Source organism: Nannospalax galili, unplaced genomic scaffold, assembly GCF_000622305.1.
Source record: "Nannospalax galili isolate Female #2095 unplaced genomic scaffold, S.galili_v1.0 scaffold591, whole genome shotgun sequence".
Classification (NCBI taxonomy): Eukaryota; Metazoa; Chordata; class Mammalia; order Rodentia; family Spalacidae; genus Nannospalax; species Nannospalax galili.
The window spans coordinates 2,220,904-2,240,855 of NW_008330926.1; the positions used below are offsets into that span (position 1 = coordinate 2,220,904).

Below are 19,952 nucleotides of genomic sequence, written 5' to 3' on the forward strand. Positions count from 1 at the left end.
GCAGTACTCATGCCAAACCCTTGCATCTGAGGGTGGGGGGGAGATGAGGGGGTGCTCTAAGGAAATAATGTCACCAAGTCCCTAGCCTTGGAAAGGAAGAAAATTCTTAGAATTTGAATTTTGTCCACTTCAAGATCTCCATTGACCACACACACACACACACACACACACACACACACACACACCTCCAACACCATACGGCAGGCCATCTCCTCCTCTTCCACAGTTAAAGGACTTCAGCGCAGACCCAAGGGGAAAGGCCTTCTGAGGCATGGGATTTGGAAAGTGGAAGACACAGGAATGGTGAGGCAAACTGCCCTAGCCTGGGGCCTCTCCCCTCCCTACAGAGGTCTGGGCTGAATGCAGCTCCTGTCCTTGGTAGTAGGATTGTGGGTGCTGATAGAGACTGGCTCACACAAGTTAATTGTGGCCCCATTTCACATGACACTTTGTAGTTTATATAGAAACTTAAATGTACAGAATTCCAAATGCGGAAGCTTTGGAACTGAAACAACTTCCCTTTCCCGGCTTTTTCCTTCTCAGTTCTGTTATCTTTCTCCTGCCCTTGTGTCTTGTAGCTCTCCCACTTCCCTTCACTTTAACTTTGTCTCACTAATACATCAGCAGCATACTATGAACAGTGCACAGTGCACGTTTATTTTATGTGTTTATAATCTGTATGCATGGGATCATGTTATTCATCTCATTCAATTTTTAAAATTTTTTATTATTTTTATTTTACGTGTATGCGTGTATTGCCTGCATGTAGGTAAGTGCAATGCCCATGGAGGTCAGAAGAGGCTGTCAGATCCCCTAGGACTGGAGTTACAGACAGTTGTTAGCTGCCATGTGGGTGCTGGGATTCGAACCTGCGTCTTCTGCAAGAACAACCAGTGTTCTTAACCGCTGAGCCATCTCTCCAGCTCCTATCTCATTCAATTTTTAACCCTTTCATTAAACATTACACTATATTCATATTGATAAATAGAAACCTAATGTTTCCTTTATAGTACAACATCTTATTTATTCATTTCAGCATTTTAAGTCATTCCCAAACTTTATTTATTCTGTTTTGTTTATGACAAGATCTCCCTGTGTAGTACTGGCTATAGACCAGGCTGGCCTTGAACTCATGAGTTACTCTCATGTCTCTGTCTCCCTAGTCCTGGAAATATAGGCATACACCACTGTGGGCTGACACTTCCCAATTTTATTGTTACAACTGCTTTAGAACAGCTATCTGATTGAATTTAATTGCATTTACAGATTTAACTTTGAATATTAAAAACCAGAGCATGGAGCTAAGTTCATGCCTGGCCTGTAAAAACCAGAGCATGGAGATAGGTTCATGCCTGGCCTGTAATCCCATCATTCCAGAGGTAGAGGCAAGAGAATCAGGAGTTCAAGGACAACCTTGGCTACACACATAAGGAGTTTAAGGTCTGGGCTACAGGAGAGCCTATCACAAAAAAAAAAAAAAAACCAAAAGATAAAAAGAAAACCCAAGTCAGGTGTAATCCCAGTACTCAGGAGGCAGAGGCAGGTAGCTCTCTGTGAGATCTAGGCCAGCCTGGTCTACATAACAAGTTCCAGGCCATCTGGGGCTACAGGGAGACCCTGTCTCAAAACAAAAAGAAAAAGAAAAAAAATCCAAAGCACAACCAAAATATGTATTTTCCCCATATGTAGTATCTTCACAATTCTCTGAAAAATATACTCACAAATAAAGAATGGCTAGGAGTATAGCCTAGTGGTAGAATGCTTGCCTACCATGCACAAGGCCCTAGGTTCAATAGCCAAGCCACAAAAAGGGAAAGGAAGGAAGGAAGGAAGGAAGGAAGGAAGGAAGGAAGGAAGGAAGGAAGGGAAGGAAGGGAAGGGAAGGAGGGGGGAGGGAGGAAGGAAGAAGGAAAGAAAAGAAAAAGAAATACAAATTATTAAACCGGACATGGTGGCACACACCTACAATCCCAACAGCTGGGAGACTGAAAGAGGAGGATTGCTGTGTTCAAGGCTAGTGAGGACAACATAGCAAAACTCTGTCTCAAAATAATAATAATAATAATAATAATAATAGACAAGCAGGAAGACTATACAAACTCCTCTTTCCAAGTAAAAAATACATTACTCTGGGCTGGGAATGTGGCTCAGAATTAGTGCTTGCCTAGAAGCACCAGAGGTGAAGAAAACCAGAGAAATTCCAGCGATGAAATGTGTTAACTCTAAGAGATGCACCAGGCTCTGGAAGGAATCTGAGTCATACTGCATTTTATTTCAGGCTATTTCAATGCACTGTGGGATGATTTATTTATTTATATTTATTTATTATTTTTTAAGAGCAACAGTAGTTGTATATCTATGTTTGAGGTAAGTTGACATGGGATTCGGAAACTAATTACACTGGGAAGGCAAGAGTGGAGGGGCAGCAAGGGGCAGTGACTCACCCCACCCTACACACTCTGAATCCATAAAGGAAAATCGGAAGGTCTGCACCCCCTTCCTGCATAGGAAAAACTACTGTCGGAGTGTGAGATGAGCCAGGCCGGCAAGCATCTCGTGTCTGTGCTCGCGCCACTCAGGGAAGCAGCTTTCTTCCCTCCGTTTTATCAGCTTAGAAGAGGTTTGGAGAGCTTAATCAGCCTGTGACAAGGTTACACTGCAGGCTGCACCAGATTATACCCTTCCCACCTGCCCGGGCCCTAAGTTGCCAGAGCTACCCTGACTGGATATTCGCCCTTGCCAGGGGCCCTGCAGGGGAGCCAGGGACTGCGGCTACCCCCGGGCTCTTGACAGAAACCTGGGCTCCTCGCGTCCCACTCCCACTGCGGCCTTCTTTCTCGGGCTGGCCCACACCCACCCACACTAATATTCTTCGTATTACTGATGAGGTTCGGAACGTTCTAGGATTCGGTCTACGGACCCTCCAAATCCAGGCCGGTCTTATCGCAAAGACCTTTTTTCGACTGGAAGGGTTGTGGGAACTTCAGCCCCAGACCTTCTAGGGAGAGTGAGGAGCCGGCCACGGAAAAGGAACCCGAGCGGGCAAAGAGGCTGGGCAAGGTATTTGCTCAGGTTTGGGGGAATGCAACGATTTCCCTAACGCTGGAGTCGGCAGGGCTTATTAAGTGGGGGTCCCAGACTCGGCCAGTCTCTCTGTGGCGGTGATTCCAGAAGCTGCGGGCCGGGGCTGGAAGAGGTGGGCTCGCTGGTCCCTGTCCAAGGAGGCCCGGGTGCCCTGGGGCGCTGCATCTTCCCAGGGCGCCCAGTCCCCTGCCCGCCCTGCCTGGGAGACCCACTGCCTGGCAAGTGCCTAAATCTTTGGATTCTGGCCCTATCTACCGCTGGCTGCAAAACGTCCGGGGCAGAATTGGGCATCTTAGGACAAACAGAGAGGCCACGCGTGGGGGGGGGACCTCGGTGCCTTGTGCCCTTCCCGGCCCCTCTACTTTCGAGGCGCTCGGGTCCCCAGCCCCATTTCTCCGCTGGCCGCGCTTCCCTCTCTCGGGCAACTCCGGTAGCGCGGACGGTTTCGGACTCGGTTGCCTCTGGAGCCCCTGGGAGCGCTGCGACCCAAGGGAGGGCTGCGACCCCTCGGATTCCTTTCCCGAGCGCGCCCCTCTGCGGAGGTGGGGTGACGATGGCTCTCAGGCTAGGCAGCTCCGGGAGTCGTGGCTGGAGGAAGGCGGGCACGCTTCGTTGGAGCCGGGTCTGGAGAATGCGGCGAGCGAGCAGCTGGCTGGTGGAATTTGTCGCCCGCGCCCAGTCGAGGGGCCCTTCAGCTCTCGAGGTTGGTTAATTGCGCCTTCCCTGCCATGCCGTCTGCCTCCTTGCCTTCCCTATAGTTTACTTTCAAACCCTTTCGTGTCTTTAGTATTCCTTTTGGCTTCATTTATCATTAATTTTTTTTTAATGTTTTGAGACAGGGTCTCACTATGTAGGCCAGGCTGACCTAGAACTCACAGAGACCCGCCTGCCTCTGCCTCCCAGGTGCGGGAATTAAAAGGCATGCGCCACCAGACCACAGCTGGGTTGTAGCTCTTTTGTCTGAATGTTTTGTTTCTTTCCAAGTGGACTTTGTGTTTCTTATGTTTCCAATACTCTCTCCTTTTTCTGCTCCCTTCTGACTCTTTCATCATCTCTCCTCCCCAGGACCCCGGCAGCAGGGGGTGGGTCTCGAGGAGAGCCTTGTAATGTGGCACCTTCAGTTAGTGGTCAGGGGTAGCAGGCCAGCAGGCCAGCGAGTGCCCACTCCTTCATCCTCCTTCATCTCGCACTAGCACCCTGAGTACCTGAGCACCAACCCAGTGATGGACTTTGCAGAAGCCAGCAGGAGGGCCTAGGTCAAGATAGGGCTGAGGGCTGCTGCTGTGGCACTCTCCCCATACCGAGTCACCAACTAGCTCCACCACCAAGACAAGGGAGTGTGCAAAAAGCACATGCACACCAAGATCAGCATATGCTACACGATGCCCAAAGCTATATACATGTATAGCTATATACATGTATAGAATGTGGATTATACACTCACATATGCCAATCAGCATCACAGGCTCCTAGCACTGCAAATAGAAGTGGGGCACAGACAGGTAAGCACCCATCAGTGAGGCATGTTTCAATGTTAACTCAGTGGTCACAGTGTCTCTGGACGAAGAACCTGTTGGTGGGAAGGGACCTGCCTATACCAACCAGTGGACAGAGCACCCACATATCCACCTCTGCTGAGAATGGGACTGAGGCTGCTGTGTGAGCTATACAAACCAGTCTGCACTAAGAAAGCAAGCTAACAGGCTGGGTTTATATTCATGAGCCTAGATGGCTGCCTGAGGTCCTCCAGGATTCATGCACAGTACCAGCTTTTGGCCAGGGCCCTAAGCAGAGATTTATGTGAAAACAAATGGAGATGTACATGGTTCTAGGAATAAAAGTAACATTTACAAATATATAGGTCCCATACAGGCAGGGAGATAGTAGAAAACCTCTTTGCAGTTCTTTGGTATTTATATCAAGCTAGCCCTTGCCTCTCTGGCAAGATCTGGTCCTCTTTCCTGGTTGGAAGTGACTGGTACCTTGGGAGCTCTATGGGTTATGCTGGCTCATCAGTGAACCATGTAGACCTGATGCATAACCAAGTCACCCAAGGAGGGCATCTGGGATGCTTTAGGACAGGACTCTGAAGTGAAAGACTGTCTGAGCTGCATCTCTGGTTCCAAAGCAGCAGTGAGAGTGGTGGCTAGACATGTCTGACCAATGTGCACAGACTACAGTAAGTAAAAATACAAATCTGGTCAGAGGCATGGGAGAACCTGCTCCACAGAAGAACAGCAGTGTGAGTTAGAGTCTGGTGGGAGAGAAGGTGAGGGTATATTTACTTGCACACACAGAGTTCCAGGGGTTTGGAGCTTAATTATTGCACAGGAGAACTGCTGAGGTGGGAGAGCCCAGCTCATGTGGAGCCAGTGTCTGGGGAAGAGGCATCCCTCTTTTTTCCAAGTAACTCCAGTCAAGTGCAGGAGAATGGTGTGGTGACTCTGCAAAGCTACTCTCCAGTTTCTGGATTGAACCTGGAGGAGGAAGAAGCAGAAGTAACTGTACTGTCTCTCCAGTGTGTGGTGAAGAATTAAAGCTTGGGGCTCTGGGGGCTGGCTGACAGTGTCAACAGTTGCCCTGCCCTTACCTGGGCTTCTGGGGCCCCCAGCACCTTCATCTCACAATCTACACCTTTGTCTTTTCCCATTTCCTTCTGCTTAGTTTTCTATCCTTCCTCCTCTGCCTTTTCAGCTCTTCGCCATGCCACAAAAAAGAGCCACAAAAGAGCCAGTGACTGAGAGCTGGATCTGGGAGTGAAGTCCTATACAGATGTCCAAGGTGGCTGAGGAGTCTTGGGTGACAAATTTGGCATGCACCAGAGGTTTATTTTTGTGTAAAAATCTGTGTGTTGCCCTGAGGTTGTTTCCTTTCTCTATTTTGGCTTCTGCCTCTTTGGATATTCATACGCACTTCTCTCAGTGACATTTCTTCTCCATTATAACACTTCAGGTCCCCAGACCCTGCCCCCACTTCAGTGTTGCCCTCTGGAGTCCGCCTTTGGTAGAAAAAGACTTTTTTAAATATTCATTCATTATTTTTATGTGTATGAGCATTTTACCTGTATGCATGTAAGTACACCTATGTCATGCAAAGCCCACAGAGGCCAGAAGAAGGTGCCAGATTCCCTGGAACTGGAGTTATAGCTAACAGTTGTTAGCTGCCATGTGGGCACTGGGAAATTGAACCCAGGTACTCTGGAAGAACAGCAAGTATTCTTAACCACTGAGTCATCTCTCCAGTCCCAAGTAGGAAAAGGCTTTGTGGAGACCCATATGGATGGACACCAGGAAGAAAAGGGTGGGGGGAGACAGAGGGACAAAGACAGAGAGAGGGGAAATTTGATAACAGATATGGTTACCTCTAGGGATGTCAAAAGGGCTTTGGAGTCAGTTACAAAGAAACACTCCCTTAGCCCCCTTAGGAGTTCAGGGCCCCTTTCTGAGCAGGGTAGAAACAGGATCTGATGAGGCTCTGAATGTAGTCACTGATCCACTGCTATCAAGGGCCAGCAACATCCTACCCTGCAAGGCAGAGGAAGACAAGTCCAATTCAGACCCAGGAGTCCCGGCAACAATAGAGGGAAGTTAATAAAAATTGGACCGGTCCAGTTTTTCATTCTGGGTGGTGTGCAGTCTGAGTAAGAAAAGAATGGAATATGAAAAGGGAGGTAGTAAAGTACCTCCTCAGAGACTGAGGAACCAGGCAGATGTCCCAGGAGAGTCCAGACTGGAGAGCAGAGGATGCTCCCCTACCCCTAAGTGCTAGTGAGAAAGGCAGGTCTAAAGTCAACCCTAGTTCAGCTTTATGCACATGTGTTGGTAACAAAGAATAAAGCCATCAGAAGCTGCTGCTTGGGGGCCATGGCTATCTCCTAGGTGTAGAAGGGAAAAAGGATTGATAAGGGATGGCTCTCTGGAGACTCAGCTTCAGTCTTCAGGCCTGCAGTGGATATGGAAGTACAAGTCCTCCCAGTGACCCACGTGTCCCTGGACAGCCCATCCCTTTGTCTTCAGATATACAGATCCTTATGCTCTCCCCAAATTGGGATCCATTGTGCCTTCCCTTGCTCTGAGTGTGTTTTTTTTTCAACTATGACTCTAGCTCTGTCTTTGCCTTTTCTGGCTTTATTTGTCTCTGTTTTAAGACCATAGCACCCCACCTCTTTGTTCATTCAAAATCTTCATACTGATTGCCTCCTCACTCTTCCCAGAATAACATCGAGTAAAATGAGATAAACCCTCTAGCCGCTGCCATCATTTTGTTTTTCTGTCCTCCACTCACCCCCTCCTCCAGGGCTACAGTTCCCTCTTACAATGTCAGATAATTGCTGGTACACAGCTAGGAGGAACCGGAGCTTATACCAGGGAAGGAGAAAGGGGAGAGAAATAAATCATAATCTGCCTCCACTGAGCGTATATAGGTTACCTGATTTGCATATATGCTAATGATGCTACAATTACCCTGCTGTTCTGGCCTAAGATCAAATTCTATAAATACATAGGATAGCAGAGATAGGCCTAGCAACTCCACCCCCAAAATGATGAAGCGTACATATGTACCCGTGTGCCTTTCCAGTACTTCAGTCTTTTAGCCTGTCTTCCTTACCACATGCTCCCTTCTGAATTCCAGCTCTTCTGGCTTTCAGATACCCCTTCCTGTATTTTAAGACAATTCCAAAGAGGAGGAATGGGAAAACATTCTGAGTTATAGTTCCTTTTTAGCATTAATGTCATTATAAACATGACGGCTATTTTTAGGAAAAGCAAAGGTTTTTCCCAAATTATTGAACTTGTCATTTCCATCTGAATACCCCCACCTCCCATAGGTTCACTTTTTGGGAGACAGGTAGGGAGCTAGGAAGAGGAAGACAGCATCTCTTGGGCCTAATATGATATTCTGGAAAGTACCATCAGAGGGAGAGGAAGTGGCATGGCCTACTCCAGGCCCATCTCTCCTAGAATTCTCCCCAGTCCAGCAGGAACCAGGGCCAGGATGTGCAGGGGGCAGATTTCTGGGCAAGGCAGAAGTGGGGAGGAGGCTTGGAGGAACATAAAAGATGCAATCCACAGCTGTCTGCTTTTAATTATAATTATCCCTTTTCACTTCCTTTCTGGCTAATGAGGGGGGATTTAAATTTTCCCCTTTTCTCTCCCTCCCTCCTTTCCCTGGAATTGAGGGGTGGAGTGAGTTCAGGGTCCTCCTCCCCTTCCTTCTATCCCCTGGTTACTGGGCGAAAGGCAAGCTCCAGAGGGTGGCGATAGTATGAAGAGATTTGTAGGAACAAAAGAAAGACAGGTTTGGATTGCTGGACACGTCCGTCCTAGAGTTGGAGAGGACCCCCCCAGTCCATTGGCACCCCCTCCCATCAACCCCCCAGCTCCCTAGACAAGGAACTCAATGTCTTCCAGTTGGTGAGAAAGGAGCTAACAGGAGCCTGGTCTAGAGAGAAGGGGAGGGGAGGGATGGGGGGGTGCAAAATTAGTCTCAAAGGATCTTTATTTCTGAGCTAGTGAAGCAGATGTAATCAAGGGAGAGTGAAATAATCATAATGGGAGGAAAGGGGGAGGGGAGACAGGCCTAGGACGGAGCTGGGAATTGGGGGGTAGGGAACTTGGAGTGGGGGCAGCTCCCTACTTTGGAATGAAGGGGCACTGTCTCAAGACTCTGACACCTTAACCCTCAGAATCCCTCCTTGGGCTTACGGATGCCTGGGCCAGAAGGTGGCTGGGAAGACAGGGGAAGGCCCCCCTACTCCTTGAAGGAAGAATTGAGGGAGGAGGGCAAGAGATACGAGCCAGCCAGCCGACAGAGACTCAAGTGGCCTCCAGGTCTGTGGGACAAAAGTTGGAGGGAGATTTGTGTATGAGAGAGAAGAGAAAGGGGCCATGGGGAAGGGGGGCTTTGACAATGAACTTGAGACAAACTTCATTAGCATGCAGGCCTGCTGTCTGTCACGTTGAGCTCAGACTGAGTTCCCATGCAGTCCAGGAAGAGTGGGTGGGAGAAAAAGGGAGGGGCTGAGATGGAGGTGAAAGAAAAGAGCCCCGACTATTGTACCATTGGGGCCCCAGCTTCCACCAAACATCAAACCCTAGCCCTGGAAACCAGCCCCCAAACAGCTCTCTCCTCTAAGAACAAGATAATTTATCTCCCACTTTGAGTCTGTGGTCCCACCCCTTCTCTGTCTAGACTTCCAAGAGCTGGTGACCCCTGTCTCTATTCCAGCTCTCAGCCTTCATCTTCCAATTGTCACTTTGTCCTTCACATCTAAGATCTGGATTTGTGACAGTTAGTTGATGGGGCCAGGTGACCGAGGGGAGGTTTGGGAGGAGGGACTGAACACCCCAACCTCAACCAGCAAAGGGTATTTTCCTTGGGTCCCCAAGTCACACAAACGGAATCACCTTCTCAAGCTCAAAAGTAAATTAAAACTCAAGGAGTCTGGGGACAGGAGTACTTGAGTCATTCATTCTCTTTCCCTTGCTACCTTGGGGACAAGGCTGGCCTGGAGGAACAATAGTGTCCTTTAGCCCTTTCTTCCTCCATGGGTTAGAAAGGGTAGCAGAAAACAGTGTGGAGATGGCGAAGACACCCCTCGCCCAAGGTATGAGAAGGGAGGAGGCTCCGTGGGAGCAGGCTGTCATTTCGGTGGTAGTGATGTTCCCAGATAGGGGCAGCACCCCCTCCTTTTGCTGTCTTTCCAGGGACAGCAGCAAGAGAAAGAAAGAGGCGAGCGGAATTCCTGAATGGATAGGCAGATGCTACGTCAGCGGCACCGGAGCCGCATCCTCCACTACACCAGAAGCCGAAGCGAAGAGCTGGGAGAGACCCGCGTGCAGCCGAAGGACCACCCGCTCAGCCTCTCCTCTCCACAGAAGCAGGGTAAGTGACCATTGGGGTCCAGTGGGGAGCCTAGCTCTGGCAGGCATCTGAGCGGAGGCTGGGAAGTGATCCCCTAAAAAAACCCAAACAAAAAAAACGTGTCACCAGAACCGAACCTTCTCATCGAGGCTATACCATAATCACCTAAAGAAAAGGCTGGTAACGATTTGGGGGTCCATAAAAGGGAGGAGACGAGGAGGAGTACGTGGAATTGGCCTCCTGCCCACCGGGTTTCACTCCTGCTTCCTGGGCATCCATCGTGGAGCTGGAGGCAGGGGCCCTGCCCCACACCAAAGGCTCCTGCTCCCCTCCCTCCCCAGTCCCTGAGGGCCCGGAGCTCAGTAAGTTTGTCAATGAGACTGGGGGTGGGGGTGGGGAGGGTCACAGTGCTACTGATCCTATTAATCCGTCCCTCCCTTCACTCCCCCAGACACCAACATCTTAATGCTTGCGTCGGAGGAGAGGCAGGGAGGCAGTGCTGAGAGAGAATGGCAGGAAAGAGAAAAATGGCTCTGAACCTGGACTCCAGACCCTCTTTCCTCACTTACCCTATCCTCCCTGTCCCAGAGACCCGGTTTTCGGGGAAGAAAAAGTCTGAGACAGTTTACCGGTGAGAGGAAAGGGGCCACATTTCCAGGAATGTGGAGACTAGAGCTGGGAAAAATCTGAAAACATTCTACAGAATTTAGATTAATTTAATTCCTCCTCATCCCATTCTCATAAGAGGAAAGAGGCTGAGGGGGTGCTTAAAGGTAAGAAGTGTTGGGATGGATGCTGGGATTGGGAGGGTGTCGGAGTGGAGGTTGGGGAGCCCTGCTCTGGCTTTCTCCACCTTCTCCCTAATGGAGCTATTTTGTCTTTAGGGTAGTTTGTTTTTGTTTTGTTTTTAAGGATGGCCAGAATGCAGGGAGGCACTCTCCTGCCTTTAGTAAGCACCCACACTGTTTTTTTGTTATTGGTGTTTTTTGTTTTGTTTTGTTTTTTGAGACACAGGCTGAACTCTTTCTTTGTGGAATAGCCGGGTCTGGAACAAGCAAACCATTCCTTGTGCTAGGATTCCAGGTTGCTGGGAGCTGCTGAGGCTACCAGTTGTCATGCATGCACACACATGTTCTGTGTACATTGGGCTGGTCCCTTGCCATTGCCCTGGGCACTGTGTGAGTCTGGTGGTGGTAGGGTGGCTGGGCATCAATGGGTGAAGAGAGGGATCCTTGAGCTCTCACTGAATCAGGTAGGAGTAGGAAGTTCTTGCCTGTTCTTGTACCTGTTTTTGGCAGCAGACAAGGGGGAGTTTTCTTTGATAATAGTTTCAGATTGAGACACCCCACCCCATGGGATAGGAGGGCTTGTCCATTTGAGACTGAGCACTCCTGAGTTTATGAAGCACCACTCCGGAGAAATACAGCTTGTAGTAAAGGCTTATTCCTGCTCCCCACCCCACCCCCCATTCCCCTGTATTTATGTTACCTTCCAGTGAAAGAAAGAAAGAAGAAAGAAAGAAAGAAAGAAAGAGAAAGAAAGAAATTAGTGTAGAGTTGAATCTCAGCATTTTTGGAGTTAAGTCACTTCCCCAAGCCCTAATTTAGCCTGACACACACCCAACATCCAACACTAAAATAATAAATAATTATTTTGCATTCACATCTTTTGTGTATATGAAAAGAAGAAAATGTATGGCTATGGGGTGTCTTTTTGGATCCTGAGAGATATATAAATGTAATGACAGAGATGGGTGGGGAAAGCTGGGGAGATAATATGATCAAAATAATCTTATATTATTTTTTAAGCAAAGGTACTGAACTTTTGGTCCTTGTGCCTCAGCCTCCTGAGTGCTGGGATTGCAGGCCTGTATCACTGTGTGGCTATGACTGAAAATATCTTTAATGTACATAGTAGCAATTTACAGTTTATAGTACCATTAGATCTAGGTAGACAGAAATGGCCAGGTCCTTCATCCCATCCATCTCTGTACTCTGGTGGGAATCTGTGAGGAGAGGCTCCTCCAGACCCATTTTAAGTCTTGAGGGTTTGGGGTAGAGATGTGAGGGGGGTGGTGAGGCCAAGGCAGCTAAGTTAGAATCACCTTGTGGAGATCAGGCACATCTGGCCAGCCTGTATGTCTCTGCCTTTCTTTTTTGTGGACCTGGTTGGGAAGCCTTGGGCTCTGGAGATTGAATTGGAGAGCAAAGGAGAGAAACTGGGAGACTGGGCTTTGAGAAGAGGACTGAAGTCTAATGTCTTCCCTCAACAGGAGTGTCCATCAAGAAGCTTCTTTTGTGCAGCCCCCTCATCTGTTTATGGTGTCATCATAGGTGGCAGGCACCTCTGGCCTCAGGGTATTTATTTCCTTCTTTGCTTTGGGTGGTGGTGTGGGTTGGGAAGGAAAAAGGAAGCTAGCTCTGCACCCTCTGGGTTCTCTCCCTCTCTCTCTCTCCACTCTATTTATTGTCTCCAACCTCTGATTTTGTTCTACTCTGTAGTAAGACCAGCAGGGTTAAAGCTAAAGGGAATACAATAGCATAGCCTGGGGACAAAAGATCACCCTTTATCTGGTCTATACATAAAAGAAATGTATTGCCTCCCATACAAGAAACCTTCCCTCTTCTTCCATAGGCTCTAGAGGGCAGAAATGGAAGCCCATTGACTAGGGGGAAGTGGTTTGGTTTGAGAGGGGGACATGGGTGACAGGTGACCAAGGAGAGGAGTGCAGGTTGGGGTGAATGGAGCCTGGGGGAACTTAAATAGCTGAGAGCGCCCTGGGTGAGCCACATACCTTTAAGCATTGGGAGATAGAGCTGCTAGGAGTGCCTGTGGACTTACTATTGCATCTGTCTGAGTTGATGGCTCTGTGTGTGTGTGTGTGTGTCTGTGTGTCTGTGTGTGTGTCTCTCTGTATGTGTGCATGTGCATCAGCACATGAGTGTGCTGCACCCTTACTCAGGCTTGTGATCATAAAGGAGGCCATTTGCTGATGGATAAGGGTCTAGTAAAAAGGACCCTCATGTAGATGAATCAGCTGATCCTCTACCACCTCTGCCACTTTGTTCTCACCTCCCTGCTGCTGTTGGCATTAGGCAAGTAGAACCCAAGCACAGAACAGAGATTCACTGGAAAGGCAGTGCTTCCCCAAGCTGGGAGCTCTTCAGGCTGACCCCCCCCCAGGTGTGGAAAAACCACTACTGTGAAGAGGACCGTAGTGTCCCCAATGACCACCTCTTCTAGGTCTTGTCCCTAGGCACGCTAACCTCATCTGCTCATATGGCTAGACTTTTTTTTACACTACTCACCTTTTCTTTTTTTACTGCCAATTGTCATTTTTATTTGTCACAATACCATAGACGTTTAAATATTTGATAACAGAAGAATAACGTTTAATAGTGGTCACAGTAATGATGAGCTTCTGCTGCAGGCATAAGTGCACCATCAGATATAGTTCTTACCTATATCTTCCAAACCAATTCACTTGGTAAACAAGGAAACTTACGCTTTTACTTAATTACCTGACTACTTCAAGAAAGTACTTTACTGTCAAAGTGTATTTTAGGCACCAAAAGTCTGAGTCCAGAGAGCATAATTGAGGCCATGTTTCTCTCTCTGTGAGTACATAGACAATAGGCAGGCAGCTGCATGGATGGGGGACATTGGCAAAGAATGCAGGCTTCAGATGTGGATATGGCTCAGTGGCATAGTTAATTGCCCAGTATTTGCTACAAATCCAAGTGTGGACTCTTGGGTTTGATCCTTAGGACCCCAAGGAATGAAAGCTCCTGGAATACTTATAGACTCATTTCAGCACAGGGATTTGGGATGCTATTTCCAAATTTCCCTGGAAGGACTCACAGTGAGGTCCACAAACCATCAGATAGTAGATTGCTGTTTTGTGCTGGAGGCAGAGGGTTCTGCTCCATCTGATGCCTTTCTTGGAACACCAAAGCTGGTGGGCCAATCCCATAGGGCACCCAGTGGAGCCACTGTGCTCAGCTGTGAGTGGCCTACAGGCTCACTGCACCCAGTGGGTAGAAGGGTCTTCTCTGACCCCGGTATGGTTTTTTTTTTTTTTTTTTTTTTTTTTTTTTTTTTTTTTTTTTTTTTGTTTTTTTGTTTTTTTTTTTTGTTTTTTTGCATTGCTGCATAATGTTTACCTACTTTGTTTCTTCCTGGACAAAGAATATGCCAGAAATTGTCCTTGTCTTTGAGGAGCTAGCTCATTTGCCATTTTTAAGGGAGTTTTCTTGTGTGAAACTGGAAAAGCATGCCTTAGGCACAGACCAATTCCAGTTAACAGGAGTAAGGGGGAGGGAGCCCTCTGTTGCTCTCAAGGCAAATCATCCCTTTTGTACTGGACAGAAGACCCGTATTTGACTTGCCTGCACTCCTGAAAAGGAGTGGTAGGGTGTTGGCTTGCTCTGTGTACCCAAACAAAAACCAAGTGAAACTTGCTTCCTCAAAACCTGGGCAGAGGTGGGGATTCTATGTGCAGTGGGCCAGGACAGCTTAGACTATCTCCAATTTCCTTTGTGAGATGACTTCTCCTTAACTTTAATCCTGTTAGACTGAACTGCCCCTGAAGAGCTCAGCTTTTCAGTAAGAGGCAGCAAGTATTTAACTATGTGGGGAACATTTTCAGAACTCACCTAAATGTGCCCATTTCTCTCTTGATGTTGATTTTTAATGATGTCTAGTCTGAATTTTGCCATTTGGAGTATGGGGAGAGAGTATACACTGGGCAAGGTAACCTTTGTGTCTTCTCTCCTTCCCAACACAAATACAGTAGTGGCTGAGAGGAAGGGCTTGGCTGGTCTAGCTGCCTCTTGTGTGTCATGGTGTCGTGGTCTGGATAGCTCTAGGGTAAGGGGTGAGCCCTGCAGAGGGCAGGGCATGGTGAAAACCAGTGAGAAGAAAGGGAGCATTTTAGCCAGCCGGGAAAGTGGTTCTTCTCCTTGAGCTGGTCTCAGGAGGATGAGGGAAAAGGTTTGCTTCAGGTGCTTTTAAGGGGTTCTGTGGGAGGATCCTGGGGAACTTGGCCATTGTGTGTGAAGTTTAGGCTGCAGGGTTCAGGCATCCTGTGAAGGGGAATGAGATGGTATACAGACAAACATTTGAGGGGTATGGGCATGGAAAAGAATGAAGGGCTTTATGGAATGGACTTAGGGACTGCAGTTAGCACAGGGAGGACTACCTGTGGGAATATCTAGGGAGAGCTCCCTTTCTCTGCAAGTGTACCAGAGCCCCAGGAGCCCCAGACTCCATTCTGAGCTGTAAGGACAGCTGGAAGGGGGTGCAGGAGGAAGAAGTATGGGGCCCGCCTTTACTCTGGGTCTCTATCCTTCCCTCCTTACTATTGATCACAAAGCTGTGCTCCCTGTTCTGGAAAGGAAAAGCATTCAAGTTATAGAAGCTTCTAGAAATCCTCTCTTTTAGCTAGGCTTGGTAATACAGGCTTGTGATCTCAGCTACTTGGCAGGCTGAGGAAGGATGATCAAAATTCCAGGACCTGTCTGGGCTACAGGGTATGAGTTCAAGGCCAGCCTAGGCAACTTAGTAAGACTCTGCCTCAAAATAAAAAGTAAAAAGAGGACTGAGGATATAGCTCAGTGGTAGAGGGCTTACCTAGCATGCATGAGACCCTGAGCTCAATCCTCAGTCCTTAAATTAAGTGGCCTCTCCCTTGGATAACAGTCTTAAGATACTGTAGAGGCTTGTAGACAGGCTAAGCCTGGCCCTGAAACCTGGGGAGATTGGGTCATTTGCTTCAGTTTCACATTACCATTCTGGCAGGGAAACAGCTTGTGGACTTTATCCCATTTCAGATGGTCCCCACCTCAAAGCCTTGCTCCCAGCATTAATAGCAGTGAATATTCAGACAATCTCCTGCTTTTGAGAGAAGCCAAGTTAAACCTATTAGTCATCAGCAAGGAAAACAATATATAGGTCTAGCTTTGTCCTGGGTTGTGTGTGGGACCAGTAGATAGAAATATCTGGGCATGGAGCTGGAGAGATGGCTCAGCGGTTAAGAGCACTGACTGCTCTTGCAGAGGACCCGGGTTCGATTCCCAGCACCCACAAGGTGGCTACGAGCCATCCTTAACTCAGTTCCAGGGGAATCCAAAGCCCTCTTCAGACCTCTATGGCATTGCATGACACAGGTGTACTCACATACATGCAGGCAATACACTCATACACATAAAATAAAAATATTAAAATAAATGAAAGAAATATCTGGACAGACCTAATGGTCAAATGATGGCCCTTCTTGAGTATACCGCTGGTTCAAGGATCCTGATTGTAGGAGCTGGCTGATGTTAATCTGACCAACAAGATCCAGCCCATTGCTTGGTCTGAGAACTCCACTCCATCCACCATCCAGAACTCAGATCTTGCCCACTAGCAACTGGGTACTACTCAGGGTAGAGACAGCACTTTTTCCAGCTCTGATTTTCAGGCAGGGAGAGGGAATGTCCCATTGGGTAAGATTGGGAGGCAGGTGGGGAAAAGTTGGGGAAGGAGAATGAGCCTTGCTGAAGAGCTGTCTTCCTGCCGGAACCCTGGGGTGGAGGATTAGAAGCATGGGTGGAGGAAGGGAAATAAGACTTATTGATGGCCTCCAGGGCTGGACCAAATTCTGAGTTCTTGTCTAGCTAAAACCATGGCTGTGCTTTGTTACCTGGAAACTTGATACTGCAAACAGGTTCAAGAGACAGTCTCCTAGAAGGCAGAAAAGAAGGCTGGATTTGCTCAGGACCCCAGTCAGATACTAGAATTCTCAAACTGCAGAACCTTTCCTTCGTTGTTTTGTGTTGAAAATCTGGAACAAAACCTACCTTGCCTGTCCTAAATATCAGGATCACGGATTAGGAAGGGTTAGAATTTGAGGAACAAAAACCCTTTTCTAATGGAAGGGGGCACGGAGGTCTGGAATTCTTCACTTCCCTGCCCCAGCCTCTCCAGTGCTGAGATCACAGGCAGATCGGGTCTCTTTTAGGGAATTTTACACAATCTATTTTCTATCTTTACGTCCTAGTCCTGGTGCAACATACCTAGGGCCAAAATGGAAAATGTAGGACCTAGAAAAAGAGGGAGTGTGGAGATCAGAACCACAAACGACAATGGAGTATACAAGTGGCAGGCGGGTCTCAGTGGAAGAGGCAGTAAGAGGCATTGGTTACCCCACACCATTCTGGGGGGCAGAGGCACCCCAATTGCGAGCCTTGGACTGGCCTGGGGAGGGAGAGGGGCGGGGTCGGCGGCGGGGATGGGATGGGGGAAACGAGGCAGTGACGTCAGACCAGGTAGAGCCAATCAGAGGCTGGCCTGAGGAAGGCGTGTGAAAGGATGAATGAAAAGTCCGGCGCCGGCCAGCGCCACCACCAGAGCTGCGGCCAAGGCAGAGAAGGGAGTAAGGACTCGAGATCAGCTCCATCCGGGTCGCTTCGGCTAGGCTGAGACTGCGACTCCTCTGCCCCGTCACCTGCTGAGCCAGGGTACCAACGATCCGCTGGCAGACTGCGCAGGACAGTACCCCTGTCTGGGCACCCCTGTCTCGCCGTGAGTGGGGCATGAAGTGGGGAAACGCTCCAAAACTCTGCGTGGCTCCCCAGACCTCCCTCGGGTGTCCCGTCCATACCGCCCCGCACCAGCCCCGCGGGCATCTCTCGCTCCGACTCCGGGTCATTTTCACATCCCTGGGTGATTTCCGCTGCTTTCTGTACACAGCCTGCTCTCCGGCTTCCGCGGATCTGGGGTTCCCGGGCTCACCCGCACGGCTGCGCTCCGTCGTCCTCCCCAGTCCCGCGTCGTGGGTGCGCCCCCATCTCTGTGGGTGGGTCTTTGCCCTTGGGAGACTCGCTTGGAAATCGCGAGTCGCCTTCCACCCCGCCGCCACCCCACGAGCTTTCCTCGCTGGCCTGGGGATTGCCCCGGGCCTGATTCTGGCCAGTCTAGCCGCCTGCTTCCCTGCAACTTGCACTCAGCGCTTCCCTCCGAGAGAGGCTCCACAGGAATGTTCCAGAAGAGGGCGTGGACAGCAGTGAGGCTCGGTGGCAGACAGCCTCTGCCTCTGCTGAGCCTCTGCCTCAGCCCCTGCTCGCTCCTCCCGGGTGGCGCGAAAAGCGCTTCACCTTCAGCGAGGGGCGGCTTTGGTCCAGGCTCGGTTCCGGCCTCCCTGGAGGCTGCATACTCTCCTCGATTTTTGAGGGCTCATCGTCAGTCCTTTGGGTCCCAGACCCCATCTCTCCACCTCCACCCCACGCGAGTTCCCTCACCCGCTGTCGGGCTGTGGGCGGCTACGGAGGTCCAGGCGGCGGCCGGGATGCTCCCTGGAAGAAGCGGCGGCCAGGAGGCGGGGTTGGTTGTTATCTTTGGTTATCTAGCTGTATGAGTGGTGTGGAGTTTTCATAAAGCTAGATAACCGAAAGTAAAAATAACCCCATACACTGCGCTGAGGGGCCGGAAAGCCGGCCTCCGGGAGGCTGGGCGACAGGGCGACTGGGAGGTGTGGGGCCGGAGGAGACCCGGAGATGCGCGGTCTGGTCTGCTCTGGTAGGCGTCGCGGTTCGGGGTGTTAGGCAGATCAATTTTCGCGCTCCACATCCGCGCCCGGCTGAGTTGGAGGAAGGCAAGAAGCCTCTCTGGGGTCGCCTCCGGTGTCCCCTCAGAATGGAGCCGTCTGGGTCCCTCCCTGGGAGACCTATTGAAATCTGAGTGCAGGGTTGTGTGCCTCGGCGCTTCTCCGGAGCACTCGCGGGTGCTAATGTGAGCAGCTTCCCTTCGGCTCTTCCGCTCTTCGCAGCTACCGGTGGAGTGCGCGGCTCTTAGGGTATCCCTGGAACTCTTTGCTTTGGTGGGTTCCCTGAAGCAGTAGAGGCTATCCCGCGAGTGCCGAGGTAGAGAGTTGTGAAGACCGAGCTGGGCGCTGCTGGGTGGGGTGGTCGGAAGTGCCTTAAAAATCACCGTGGAGCGGGGCGACGCAGAAGCCAATGCCCTAGGACAGAGTGGCTAGAGACTTTTTTCTTCACTCCAGCGGAGTTCTGGGAAGATAGGGTGCTGATTCCTTCCTCCCCCTTTCACTCTCAGGACCCGAGTCAAGTAAAGAGATTCTCCTGCTGCTTTGCTATTAATGGCCAAAGGCGTTGAATTGGGGTATTTAGAACATCCTACTTTTCCGTCCCTGCCTCGCTCTTGGAAATCATGTCTAAAAGTAACAAATGGCTTCAAGGAGCTCTGAGGAGCTCAAACACAAAGGAATTTATAGCTTAGTGTCTGCTGCCCAGAGAAAGCAAAGAATTAGAGAAATTAATCAGGGCTCTTGCAAAAAGAATCCATTTATCTGGCCTGACCTAAATATTTTAGCAAGACTGTTTCTGCAGTTGAAAAGACAGTCTGGAGCCGCTTTGAAAAATAAAATAAACAGGCTAGGAATCTCCTGCCTTCCTAGAGCTCCTGTCAGACCCTACCACACGGGGCTTTGGGGCAAGGTGGAAAGGACTAATAAGGGTCAGAAAAACCGGGCAAAATGGCATTGCACAGACTCCAGTTTCCTGTGTAAATTTAAATTTTCCTCCCAGGACTTGATTTTATAGCTAGAAAATGATGGCTCAATTATGTATTGTGTGGAAGAAATATTGGCAAATCCAAATTCAAAAAATTGGGCTTCAGGGAGCCCATTGTACTTGGGTCTGTCTCCCTTAGCAGTTTAGGAAGAGAGAGATTAGTGGCCTCTTATGATTCGAAAGTTTGAGATTTCTTTTGTGTTTTGTGGGGAGAGGTGGATGGAGACTGAACTGGGCAGGGGGAGGAAAAGAAGCAGGTTCTAGGCTGCGATTAATGGTTCCCCAAAAGGCCCCAGCCCACATGCCTCCCCCCACCCCCCACAACACTATCTAACACTGCCAGGGAGCTGCTGTTAAACCCCATTTTACTAAGGAGGAACTACAGACCCAAATGGCTGTTAATGTCACCCAAAGGCCTGAAACTCAAAGATCCTT

The 19,952-nt window shown here is 49.4% G+C and overlaps 1 protein-coding gene across 1 annotated transcript in view; it reads left to right on the forward strand.

Annotated features, from left to right (window-relative positions):
• Nucleotides 1–271: 271 nt before the first annotated feature.
• CUNH1orf61 (chromosome unknown C1orf61 homolog) overlaps nt 272–19,952 on the forward strand; it is a 31,373-nt gene continuing 11,692 nt past the window's right edge. Inside the window, exons 1-6 of the mRNA XM_029556176.1 lie at nt 272–303; nt 2,744–2,888; nt 2,971–3,072; nt 3,654–3,787; nt 9,792–9,969; nt 12,221–12,305. Coding sequence (XP_029412036.1) covers nt 272–303; nt 2,744–2,888; nt 2,971–3,072; nt 3,654–3,787; nt 9,792–9,969; nt 12,221–12,305 — 676 coding nt within the window. The remainder of the gene's footprint in view (nt 304–2,743; nt 2,889–2,970; nt 3,073–3,653; nt 3,788–9,791; nt 9,970–12,220; nt 12,306–19,952) is intronic.